This window comes from Dunckerocampus dactyliophorus, chromosome 20 (assembly GCF_027744805.1).
Source record: "Dunckerocampus dactyliophorus isolate RoL2022-P2 chromosome 20, RoL_Ddac_1.1, whole genome shotgun sequence".
Classification (NCBI taxonomy): domain Eukaryota; kingdom Metazoa; phylum Chordata; class Actinopteri; order Syngnathiformes; family Syngnathidae; genus Dunckerocampus; species Dunckerocampus dactyliophorus.
In genome coordinates, this window is record NC_072838.1 from 18,775,369 (window position 1) to 18,787,383 (window position 12,015).

At 47.5% G+C, this 12,015-nt stretch overlaps 1 protein-coding gene across 1 annotated transcript; it reads left to right on the forward strand.

Annotated features, from left to right (window-relative positions):
* The first annotated feature begins 840 nt into the window (after window positions 1-840).
* Window positions 841-7,646, forward strand: LOC129173575 (cell division control protein 42 homolog). The gene is made up of 6 exons (XM_054764617.1): window positions 841-1,099; window positions 1,998-2,102; window positions 2,397-2,469; window positions 2,579-2,688; window positions 2,767-2,964; window positions 4,955-7,646. The coding sequence occupies exons 2-6, from the start codon at window positions 1,998-2,000 to the stop codon at window positions 5,042-5,044; spliced, it is 576 nt and encodes a 191-aa protein (XP_054620592.1). The 5' UTR covers window positions 841-1,099; the 3' UTR covers window positions 5,045-7,646.
* The last annotated feature ends 4,369 nt before the right edge of the window (window positions 7,647-12,015 follow it).

Here is a 12,015-nt window from a genome sequence, read left to right on the forward strand (position 1 = left end):
TCTCTGGCACACCGCAGTGGGGTTCGGTCCATTTGGGTTACATAATCCATCCTCCAGCAGATGAGAAGGTTCTGGAGCATCCGTGAAAACAATAGCAGACACTAATAACATGACCTGTGTGTTTGTGCGTGTGTGTGTGTGTGTGTGTGTGCGTGTGTGTGTCATCCTCCAGGAGAAGCTATGCAGTAGCAGCTCCATGCTGACCTTTAACCCCAGCTGAGAGGCCATTTTCTAAGGATTTGGAAATTCACCTTTACAATATGTAGTGAGTGTGTGTGAGTGTGTGAGAGAAAATACGTGCAAGTTCTTTCCTTCTGACGTGCGCACACACGCGCACACGTGCACTTTCACACTGCAGGAACCTTGTGGCTGTACAAACATTGCCTGATGAGGATGCTCTGGTCTGCTGGAGGCTGACTGTGATGCGCACTGACAGCATGGAGGAACGCGTGTGTGTGCATGATCATCTATAATTCAATTCATGGCTTTAATGGGATTAACTTTTGGAGACAAGCAGTGCAATGTCCTTGACATACACACGATGAGCCACGGATGAGCGGCCGCCTGAGACGGACTGGATTGGGAGGGTTTGGGAAGGGTTGAATCTGGAAGTGGCAGTCAGGTGGTGAAGTGTGATGGTCAGGTGAACTAGCATCTTCTACTGAAAAAGCGAGCCAGCCCCCCCCGCACCTTCGCCACTAAAGAAGAACTTGCATTCCTGTGTAAAGACAATAAAACTAACCAGTCAATGAAGGTAAACAAATCCTAAATGGACAAAGGAATATGAACTTCCTGTCATGAGTTGTTGCCATCGGCCTGTGTGTGCTCTGTCTCCCTCTAGTGGTCTCGGCTTATTTAATGACGCCACCTGTAGAACTAAAATGAAACAACAGTTGTTGATGAAAAGTGTTCGCAAGCGGAAATTATTCAATAAGTCAATCGATTTTTTTTAAACGGCACACAAACAACCCTGATGGTACGTAAACGCAACTAATTTCGAATTTCCCGACTTCCGTGCTGGCTCAGAAGCTGCTCACTGAAAGCACGCGAACGCACCACGGCTGCCTCAGCGTTCGAGCGCCTGGAAGGAGAGAACAAGGTAGGAGTAGCCAGCGACTTGTTACACACTTTAACTGATTTTCCGACCACAAACCCCCGCGTTTTAGCCCACCATCGACTAGCTAGGGTCCTCGCTTTGTTTGACAGGACATCCTGCCGTACTGAAGCAACCACTTTCCTCTCACAGCTAAAGCTAGCTATCGAACAAAAGTTGGAAAAGTTCCGCCTTGTTCGTCCGGAGATGTCAAAATGTCGTGACGACATAAAAACTCTTAACTGTCAAAAGTGTTCCTGCTTTGTTGTTTTGTTTGCGTTTTAATTGTTGGAATGTGTTAATTTGTTGTGGGTGGGGGCCGGGCGGATATGTGACTCACCTAGCTAGTGTTTGCAGTTGGCTAATAAGAACATTAAATTAATCACGTCTTTATATATATATATATATATATATATATATATATATATATATATATATATGAATTATTGAATGTATAAAGGCTTAATCAGACACTAACGTCAGCAGGAGCTTTACACCTTGTCAACCTTTCGTCATGTGACTGTTGTTACTTACGTATGCGGAATATGCGTTAATATGAGCCAAAGTGGCAGAAACTTTCCAGCAGGGCTGCCTGGCTAGCAATTAACCTCAAAATGAAGTAAACAAAGGAGCACACCTTCATGTTGCATCATGAATAGCAGTGTGTGCTAAGTATCGTATATTTTTAGATTCGTCTGTATTTTCTAGCTCTTGACAAAAGGCGAAAAAAAAAGCTGACATCATCATGATGAGCGGCTCATTAGCAGCGTTGCAGAGCTGTTGACTGTTCCCCCCACAAGAGGCGGCATGTTTGCTGTGACAACAGTGAGCCCTCCTTGGGTCACATGACCTGCTGCGACCTCCACCTTGAGGAGTGATTCTCGTTGATGTTGTCGTTCCTCAGATGCAGACCATAAAATGTGTGGTGGTGGGCGACGGCGCCGTGGGGAAGACCTGCCTGCTCATCTCGTACACCACCAACAAGTTCCCATCTGAGTACGTCCCTACGGTGAGCCCCCGCGTCCCCGCACGTCTCCATTATTGTTCCTTGGCACAAACGCCAAGGAAGAACACGCTGCAAGTAGTTAAGTAGTGAATTGAATGACCAGGAGGCCAATTTGGTGTTGTTGACGAGGAGCGGTGAGGCCCGGCATGCTTGGGCAGGAAACAGCAGAGCAACTGTTGACAGACTGCTGACTGCAAACTGATGGCTTCTTTGTCAGTCGCTGCTGACTCCAGCATTCAACTTTAACCGTTTAAAGCCTTCTCCCCCCTACCCCATCATCCTCACTGCCCCTGTCAGGTGTTTGATAACTACGCCGTGACTGTGATGATCGGTGGCGAGCCGTACACTCTTGGACTGTTTGACACAGCAGGTGAGAGCACCAGATGAAAAGCCTTTAGGAGAGGGGGGGCCCGCACACGAGTCCAGCACGTAGCGTGAGTACCCCCTCAGCCTTGTGATGGCTCCATCTCCCCCTGCAGGCCAGGAGGACTATGACAGACTGCGACCCCTCAGCTACCCCCAGACTGACGTCTTCCTCGTCTGCTTCTCCGTCGTGTCGCCGTCTTCCTTTGAGAACGTCAGAGAGAAGGTCGGTTATGTCGACAGAGCTGAGCTACTCCTGCTAACCGGACTTCCGCAACCGCTTTGAACCCACTGTGACCCCCAGTGGGTGCCGGAGATTTCCCACCACTGCCCGCGGACGCCGTTCCTGCTGGTGGGCACTCAAGTGGACCTGAGGGACGACGGCAACACCCTGGAGAAGCTGGCCAAGAACAAACAGCGAGCTCTGACCCCCGAGAGCGGCGAGAAGCTGTCGCGAGAGCTGAGGGCCGTCAAATATGTGGAGTGCTCGGCGCTGACGCAGGTATTTATCTATGCCGGCCTTTCCCATGCATTACAGATTTGACACGACCTGTTCTCCCTCGCTCACAAACCCTTCATAATGGGACCGTGTGTGTACGTCCGCTTGTCAACACACCTCGTACGCACCTGCTCTGCCAGAGAATAAGATGACGTAGCAGGAGGGATCCGCGTCGCCAATGTAGCGACTTTATTTAGCTTGTAATCAAATCCTCTCTTTCAAAAGAAGCGTCAAATCTAGTGAAGAGACTAAAACGGAGAGGCTCTCAAAAGAGTGAGAGATTGAATTGGTTTCAAGTGTCAAAGGTGAGGACGCGTGTTTGTCTTCCATTTGGTGGATTTATTAAGCTTTGGCAGTGTCAGGGAAAGCTGTGTGGGGTGTTCAAGGACCACCGGACAAAGTGCAAAATGTTAACGCTTGAAAAAACATGATCAGTGAAACAAAGACGTGAATATGTCACATTATCGCTGTGTGGGCCCCTCCCACACCTCAAAGCACTCACAAGCGTTTGCAACATAAGAAGCGTCAGATGCTTTTCTTTTCGTGATTTTTTTTTTTTTTTTGCTCACCTTCGCTGCCGTAAAAGTTGCACGCACATGCGCGGCGATGAATTATGCAAATGAGACCATGATGTCATGTGCACATGCACATCGCAAATGTAACTGTAGAGGAGCGATCGCACTGCAGTCGGATATTTGTGTCCTGATAGTCGTGATGCCCCCGCGTCCCCCAAGCTGTAACACTGCAGTACACACTAAACCACAGATTCTCAACTGGTGGGTTGCAACCCAAACGTGGGTTGTGGATCCGTTGTGCGTGGGTTGCAGACAGCTAGCCAAAAGGTCCATCCAAATATGCGATACACAAGCAATGACTGTTTAGTGCGTACGCACCCATGGGAACCACGAGTAGACCACCCTTGTTTCTTTGGTTTTTAGATGCATTCTAATGCCTGGGACCACTCAAGGCACATTTGTTTGGAGAAATACAATGATGAGAACAAATATAACGTAAGAGTTTCATTTACGAGCTGATACCTACATGTTCTTACATGAATAGCTGTAGCATTGTGCTGCCAAAAAATGGAACTCTTATGAGCTATTTTTGTTATTGTTATATTTGTCCAAACTAAGGTACCTTTAGTTGTATCAGACATTAAAATTAACAAGAAACTGAAGAAACAAGGGTGCTCTAATCCTTTTTTCCATGACTGTACTTACTGCACAGCAATAAGTGAAACATGTGACTCTGTGGTTTTATTTTCATTTATGCATTATTTTAAATGCATGCAGTCATCGGGTTCCTCCTCATTTCCCTACTAAAATGCCTCAATAAATTGCTGTAAAATGCACTTTGGACATATTATGAGTATTTGTGTGTCACAATATGACAGACTATTTTTGATTTAAAGGAAACGTGCACCATTCTTATGTGAGACATAAACATATGCACCTATTCCACCTCCAAGAAGCACCAACAAGGCTCCATTTCCATCATGTGAGCTGCATATGAACCACGTTGTTATTATTATTATTATTAATGTTGTTTTTGATGCTAGGTGTAGCATTCCTTTCTATGTTGCTATGTGACATCAATGCACCCAGAAAGGACGTTCCCAAAATACTGCAAGTATTCCATGTAATCAGGAATGTAGCTGCTACTACATGCTCACAGCATGGATAGAAAACCTTGTTGGAGCTTTCTAGGTGTCCCATTACATGCATGAATTAGCTGCCTCTTTTTATCTCTTCTTATATCTTTAGAATGCACTGAAAAGTGCATCTGTTCATATCTCACATAAGGATTGTGGATTTCCCCCCAAAAGTGCACTTCCTTGAAATAAAAGTGTCACATTTTAATGACCATTGGAAAAGGTGGGCCCCAGGCTGAGCCCATTAGAGAACCCCACAACAAAGAACGATACCTGATATCAGAGCGTTATCACGTCACCGTGGAGGCGTCCAGTGAGAGTTTGTTGTGTTGTCTCGCTCAGAGAGGCCTGAAGAACGTGTTTGACGAGGCCATCCTGGCGGCTCTGGAGCCTCCCGAGACCAAGCCCAAGCGCCGCTGCGTCCTGCTCTAAGACGCCACTCCACCCTGACGGAGGCAGCGAAGTGAACCCGGGCTGCGGGGCAGGGCGGGCATTTAAATGTGGCCTGAATATGAAGAGGAGACAACTTTGTTGCCATCTGTGAAACATTTGAAGGAAAACTCTTGTCTTAAAAAAGTCAAACTGAACACTTTCCTCTTTGGACACCAAGTGTTTGCTGTTTGAAAAGCCCCCAGTAATGCTGAGGTGGACTATCTGCTGAACTTCCTCATCACCGTCGTGCTGATTTGAATTGAGCACATTCAAGTAAAGCTTATTCATTTCGAAAGATCATTGCCTCCTTCAGCAAACTTGACTCAGAAGTTCACCATGGAGGCCTTAGCGCTTGACTTTTCAGGTCAGACCAACTCTTTTTGTGCTCAAATCTTTCTGGACCAAAGGAGCCTGAAATGACTCTTCTGTTTTAAGGGATGGAGAGAATCCTTTTTATGGGCCCAAACTAGCATGACCTCATCACTCCTTCCAGCAATGAAGCCCCGACTGCTGCTTAGCATCCTCTTTAAAGGCACCAGACGAAATCTTCCAGTTGTGTCATGCAATACCACGTCGTACCTCTTGGGGCACCAGTGAGTCGGCTCGCCAAGCTAAACGCCTTGCAGAAACAACTTCCTGTTGGCATGGTGGTCCCTGCTGGGTTTGCTGTTGGAAGGTTAAGGTTCATCTATGCAGGCCAGAACATGCATGATACATCTATGTTTTAATACTGACACAAAACTGTCAAGCATCCCATCAGACGTTTCCTTTTCAGCGTAACCTCTCCTCTGCTCTCGTAGCTGCAGAGCTATGCTTTAGTAGTATGAATATTTGTGAGGCCGTGTCCACATGAACATGTGCATTTCCCCCACTTGGGTGCTCAATTCAAATCTCCGTTCACACAAGTGGAGTTTTAAAATAACCTCTGCCCGCATAAAAACACACATTGTCCAATTAGAAGCCTGAAAAGGTTCCCACAGTGCCCACGTTCATCAATATAGTCATATATTCATGGTATAATATATTTATATACTCTACTGGTCACAAGTTGGAAGTTTAAAAACATCACATAATGTCGCACATTTCTTAGGACACAAACCAAAAAAGGCTCTGTTTTACCCCTCCACACGTGCTGCGTTTTTAAGGACGAGGCGAGGGCAAGCGCGTACAAAAGATGTGTTTTCGTGCGGACATGTCCTCGTCCCGTTGTGACTGTTACGTGATGCCCGAGTGCCAACGTGACTTTTGGAAATCGATAAGCTTCTCCGACCACCAATGTTTCCGCTGCTGGCAACGAATAAAAACCACTTGACCCTCGCTCGCTCACGTTTCTTCTTCTCGTTGGTGGGATGTCTTTGCCCGCTTCAGTAGAATTGCGCCAGCGTGGTGGTCAGCCCGTTGCACACCTGTTAGGCACGCATGCAGCAGGGAGCTGGTGCAGTACCCTACAGTGTGCGACAGGGGGCGGGCCTGCCCTGTCTTTTGGATACAGTATGCAAATGAGCTGGCTTCATTTTGATTGGCAGTCTAAAATGGATCCCGCAGGCAGACACAACGCGGCGTGCGGGCTTGGCGCCACGCAGGCCTTTGTCTGAGCCGCTTCCTGCTGTCCCATCGTACATGGCTTTGTGCTGTTAGGCCCCCTTAGACCACATCACAACATGTGTGTGTGTGTGTGTGTGTGTGTGAGTGAAGACAGTCTTTGCTGACTAACTTGTAAAAAGTTGAGTGGCATGCGCTGAAATAAAAGTGAAAGTCTGAGATGCATTCAGCTCATCTGATTGGCCGACTTAAAGTAACCTTTGCCTTTCCTTTCTGTGTGTGTGCGTGTGTGTGCGTGTCACCTGATGATTCAACTTGTGTTTATGTGGCGGCCATCTTGTCTTGTTGCTGATTCAGCCTCTGACACCTCCAATGAGGCGCCTCCTCACGCTGCTGAATATTATTGGATGTCCATCTGACCTCATTATAAGTGTGTTGCTATGGGCAACCAGCTTAAAGGAGGGGGGGCAGTTGAGAGTTGCATCATGGGACAGAAACCTGACCTCTCTGCCCTTTCCCTTTTTTTTTTTGGGCTTCACTTTAAGGACGTGCGCATGCACGAGTAGCACGACCTCCATGCTGAGACGCAACTGCAGTATGGATGTTGGTTGTGCAGATTGTGTCGCACGTTGCAACAATCTCTTGACGGCCACGTGCACAAACTGTCACCTGTGTGTCGACAAAAGTGTACACACACTCATCAGAGAAGTGTGTGTGCGCGGCATGGCAGGCAGGTGACTGTATTGTGCAAAGTGTAATGCTTGTGCGTGATTACGTGATGATGTGCACATGCATGATGACTAGTGCTTTTTGGCTTTGGCCATCCGTGCACTGCCTTGGTGTGCATGTGCAACGTTGTCTTCCTACTTTGTGTTAAACTTACACGTGCATGGTGTTCGCCGTACTAGCTGTCATGCTTTCACCTTGTGTGTGTGTGTGTGTGTGTGTGTGTGTGTGTGTGTGTGTGTGTGTGTGTGTGTTGACATACAGTGAATCAGACAAACATCTGACATAAGTGGTTACCATGCATACTGTGCGACTGACTATTATGGGGTGTTCTTTGTTTTGTCACGACGTGCCCTGGTATGGAATGGGAGGGGGGAGGGGAACAGGGTGTGTGCATGCGGGGGGAGGTATGTGTGTTTTTAGTGTGCATGTTATGTTGTTGTTGTTGGGGGGGGATGACGGTATGAAATGGTGGCATTTTGTTGCAAGTTTATCCTTTTCTTAATTCCACCTTTAGCCACGTTAGCATCATCATGTTCCACGCCTCGGCATCATGGACGACTTCCTGTTGGTCGATGTCCTGATCCCTGCCGCTCGCATCCACTGGGTGTCCTGTCACGTATTTCACATTCCAGCTATCAGAGGAAGCTAACCCACCTGCACAAGTGGGATCAAGAACGAAGACATTCTCCTGGCCTCTCCGGGCCTCGCCTCCTCTCCCCCCTTAACTTGGGACAACAAGTGGCATGTGCATGAAAAAAAAACACCTTTTTTCATGTATTTTTACACACCCGTCCTCCCAGCTTGACAGCAATTAGCCGAATGGAGCCAAATGATGCTGAAGGTCACGCTGGCTGCTGCGCGGGGTGACTCACTTCCTCCAGCCCGTTGTTTGATTCTCACAATGAAGTGGCCCCACTTCTTGGCCGCATTGTGTAGCTAAGCTGTGTGATGATGTGCAGCGGTGGGCGTGTGGAGGGGACGTCACACTTTTTTTTTTTTTTTTTTTTTTTTTAGTGGCTGCTGTAGCAGAGGAACCTTTTAAGACAGGAAGTGATGATGGTGGTGGGAGGGGGGGAGCGGGGAGGGGGCGGAGCTAGCAGCAAGGGAGAGAATTAGTGATTATTATGGAGTGGCAGGCCAAGCAGTGAAGGGGTTGGTGGGGGGGTGCATATGCATATTATGGGATGTCTGCATTCTAAGGCTGGGGGAGGGGCAGAGGTAGCGGAGAATGAAGGGGGGGGGTTATTATGGTCTGGCCCTTTTTTGTGTTTGGCGACTACTCTGACAATCCACGCAAGGCATGGCGGCTGCAGAGAGAAAGAAGAAACGATATGGAAGCTGCAGACACGTTCCACACGTGCTTCATCAAAGATCACCCTCACATATCATAGCCTCACGTTACCGTGGACAATAGTTACCAGGGAAGCTGAGCCACGGATCCTTCGTGTTATAAAATATATCACAGGGCCCCGGGGCCATTTCCAGCCCAAAGCTTGCTTTCGATTGGCCCTCGGCATATTAAAAATAAAATGAATTCATTATTTGAGAGTAGGGGTGTCACGAGACACTCGGTTCATGAGGCGATACACGAGATTAGCTTGACGAGACAACTTTTAAGAAAAGTACATTGAAAAAAATATTTGAAAGCCATCACAGTATTTTACAATCCACTAATTTCAATTCTACGACGTTACACTCTTGTTTATGCTAGCAGCCCCGCCTCCACCTAGACTGACAAAAGGGCTCACTCCATTCATGCCACTGCTCTATGGAACAAACACACCAAGGTGCTAAGACCAATGCACAGAGTAAACCCTCTTCCTGCCTGTTTGGAGGGCGGGAGACGAGGAAAACAGAACACCAGAAATCTTGTCACGTTTTAATCTGGCAACACCCCCATTAATGACATGTATTATTAGATATTCACATAGCCTAGCATGTGTTGACCTACATTTCATTGCTTCTAGCATCTTTGATGCACACGATGTATCAAAGTGGCTCCGGCAAACTACTTAAAAAAATCGCATTTTGAGTGTGGACCTTCCAGCAAGGCCCAAAGGTCATGCTAGCAGGCTAGTTCCTGGTTGATGGAGGATGACAGACAGCTACATTGTGGCAGGTTTCTTCCTCTAGCCAAACTTTTGCAACTGTTCTGCATACAGAAAAACTCATGCACATTTTTTGGGAATTTTCATCCGCAATCCTTATGTGAGACATGAACACACGTCTTTCTCTTTTCTGTGCATTCTGGAGATATTAAAACAGCTAAAAAGAGGCAGGTCATGAATGCATGTAATGGGACACACGTATTCCGTCTCTTAAAACACCTCTAAAAAGCTCCAACAAGGTTTTGTGGGTTTTTTTGTGAGCATGTAGTAGCAGCTACATTCATGATAACATGGAATACTTGGAGTATTTTGGGAGCTTCCTTCCTGGGTGCATTGATGTCACATAGCAACATAGAAAGGAACGCTACACCTAGCATCAAAAGCAAAAACACAGCAGCAGTGGCGGCAGCTCCATATGTAGCGTTATCTTTGGCTAGTGGCCTGAGGCCTTGTGAGCAAGTGTGTGGTGAAGCTAGTCAATAGCCAGCTAGCAGCTAGTCGGTGTGGTGTGGTGAGGTGTCACTACGCCAGTCATATGGTTCTTTGGCGTAACAATGTCAATAACAATAACAACGTGGTTACGGTGCTTTTTGGAGGTGGAGTGGGTGCGTCCCAGTCTTAGCTGCCTCTTTTTAGCTGTTTTTACATCTTTACAGTAGAACACACAGAAAAGAGAAAGGAGTGTGTTCATGTGTCACAAAAGGATTGTGGATGATGGGCAAAATTCCCAAAAAAGTGCACTTTTCCTTTAAAGGAGGTGGTGGGTAATTTTTAACATGCTGTGTTGTACAGTCCAGATGCTACAAACAATTTGGTGTAGGTGAACATATGTTGTGTGTTGTAGATGACAGAGCAAATACGTGTTATATTTCAAATCTAGATCTGTAATGTATTGATTCCATTTGTGGATACACCTAGCACCAATAAGACACAAGCTGGGGGCTGAAAATGGCCCCTGTGTATAAAAAGTACAATAGTGTTTTTTTTTTCAAATAATTGAATAAAGGAGCTGTGCCTTTCTACCTGTAAACAAATGACCCACAGCTCATTTTGAGTGTGGACCCGCCAAGGCACATTAGCAGCAGGCTACTTCCTGGTTGATGGAGGACATTCTGACAGTTTTCCTCTGCAAGCTTTGGCGGACATGAGGTCTGGAGTTTGTCTTTCTGATTGGTCCCATCCTCGCCTCATCCCGCGGGACAACTTGGTGCAGTCGAGTCGAAAGTGATGGGACGGCCCTCCTCCATGACTATTATGGTATGCATTTTTTGACTTGCATGGTAATCTGACCCTGTCTGTCTGTACCCCCACCCCCCTTTGCCCCATCGCCTGTCTCCATGGTGACCATCTGCACAGGAGCACTATTATGGTCTGTAGCCCCCCTCCCAACCTCACTTCTTTTCTTGTCAGTGTCAGAAATGATATCATTATGCAACACAATTCTGCACAAGGTGCTGGGAGGTGGAGTTTGGGGGGGGGGGGGGGGGGGTCTCCAGACATGCAGAGGGTTTCTATGACAACTGCCCCTACTATCTTTCTGATTGGAGATTATGTGATGTTAGCCCCCTCCACCACCACTCCCGCTCCCCAAAAGCACACATGAACAGTGTGTCCACGGCGTAGGAGAGGAGATAGGTGGGGGAGGGGCCACAGTGCCAAGGCAAGAACAGAGAGGAAAGAAAGACGACAAGTTGGGCCTGACGGGACAAAGGAGCGTCCATTAGTGAAGAAGACGTACACTCACCTGAGGAGGAGACCTTCCGTAGACGTCCTGCAACGGCGTTGGCCCGCTGCTGTCTGGCCACATGAAACAATTCTTTTGTTCCGTTGTTTTATTTGGAGAAAAAAAAATGTTACTTTTCTTCCGGCACAGGAAAGACACAAAGCACCCACGATGTACTCCAGGACACCCTCCAGTGCACAAAAAGCAACAGCAGAAGAAACTACTTTGAAGGACTGCTGTGCTGTGCGTGTTGGTAGAAGTGTTGTGTTCCTTGTGCGTGTGTAGATGTCCAGCAAGCCTCCCTGCTGCTGCTGCAGTCAAAGGTGGGAAAAAACAGTCTAGACGTTTTTCCCACCATTGACTCTCCAGCATGCGCGTGTGTCGCTGCCTCACACGCCTGACTACACTTTGACCTCTGACCTGCACACATAATGTACAGTAAAAGTGTCCCCCCCCCCAACTTCCCCCTGAGGTAAGCGCCCCCCCAGGCCTCTTGTTTAAATACAATGTAAAGATGCTACACAATAAGCTCCTCAAAGGTGCTGGGGAGAGGAGGGAGGGGTTTCAGGTGTATTATGTGTGTGTGTGTGGGGGGGGGGGTCATCTGGGTCATCCCGCCGTCCCCCTCACCCGACCCCCCCAAAACAGTGTGACCCGGGGTCATTGCATCATTGTCATCATACAGTCAAGTTAGTGTACAGTACACAGTGCGTGTGCATGCTCACAACTGAACGTGCACGCTCAAGACAGCAGTCATGTGACACACAGTTGCCATGTGACGCCTTGCCTCCCCCCTCCTCCTCACGCCTGTCTTTTTTTTTGGAGTTATGCTTATTGTGGGATGTTAGTGACTGCACTCATGACTATTA

Bases quoted from the DNA above. Each gene is read 5' to 3' on its own strand.
- LOC129173575 (XM_054764617.1), top strand. From the start codon at position 1,998: ATGCAGACCATAAAATGTGTGGTGGTGGGCGACGGCGCCGTGGGGAAG. The intron at 2,689-2,766 runs GTCGGTTATGTC...TGTGACCCCCAG, and splicing joins TTGAGAACGTCAGAGAGAAG to TGGGTGCCGGAGATTTCCCA. The intron at 2,965-4,954 runs GTATTTATCTAT...TGTCTCGCTCAG, and splicing joins AGTGCTCGGCGCTGACGCAG to AGAGGCCTGAAGAACGTGTT.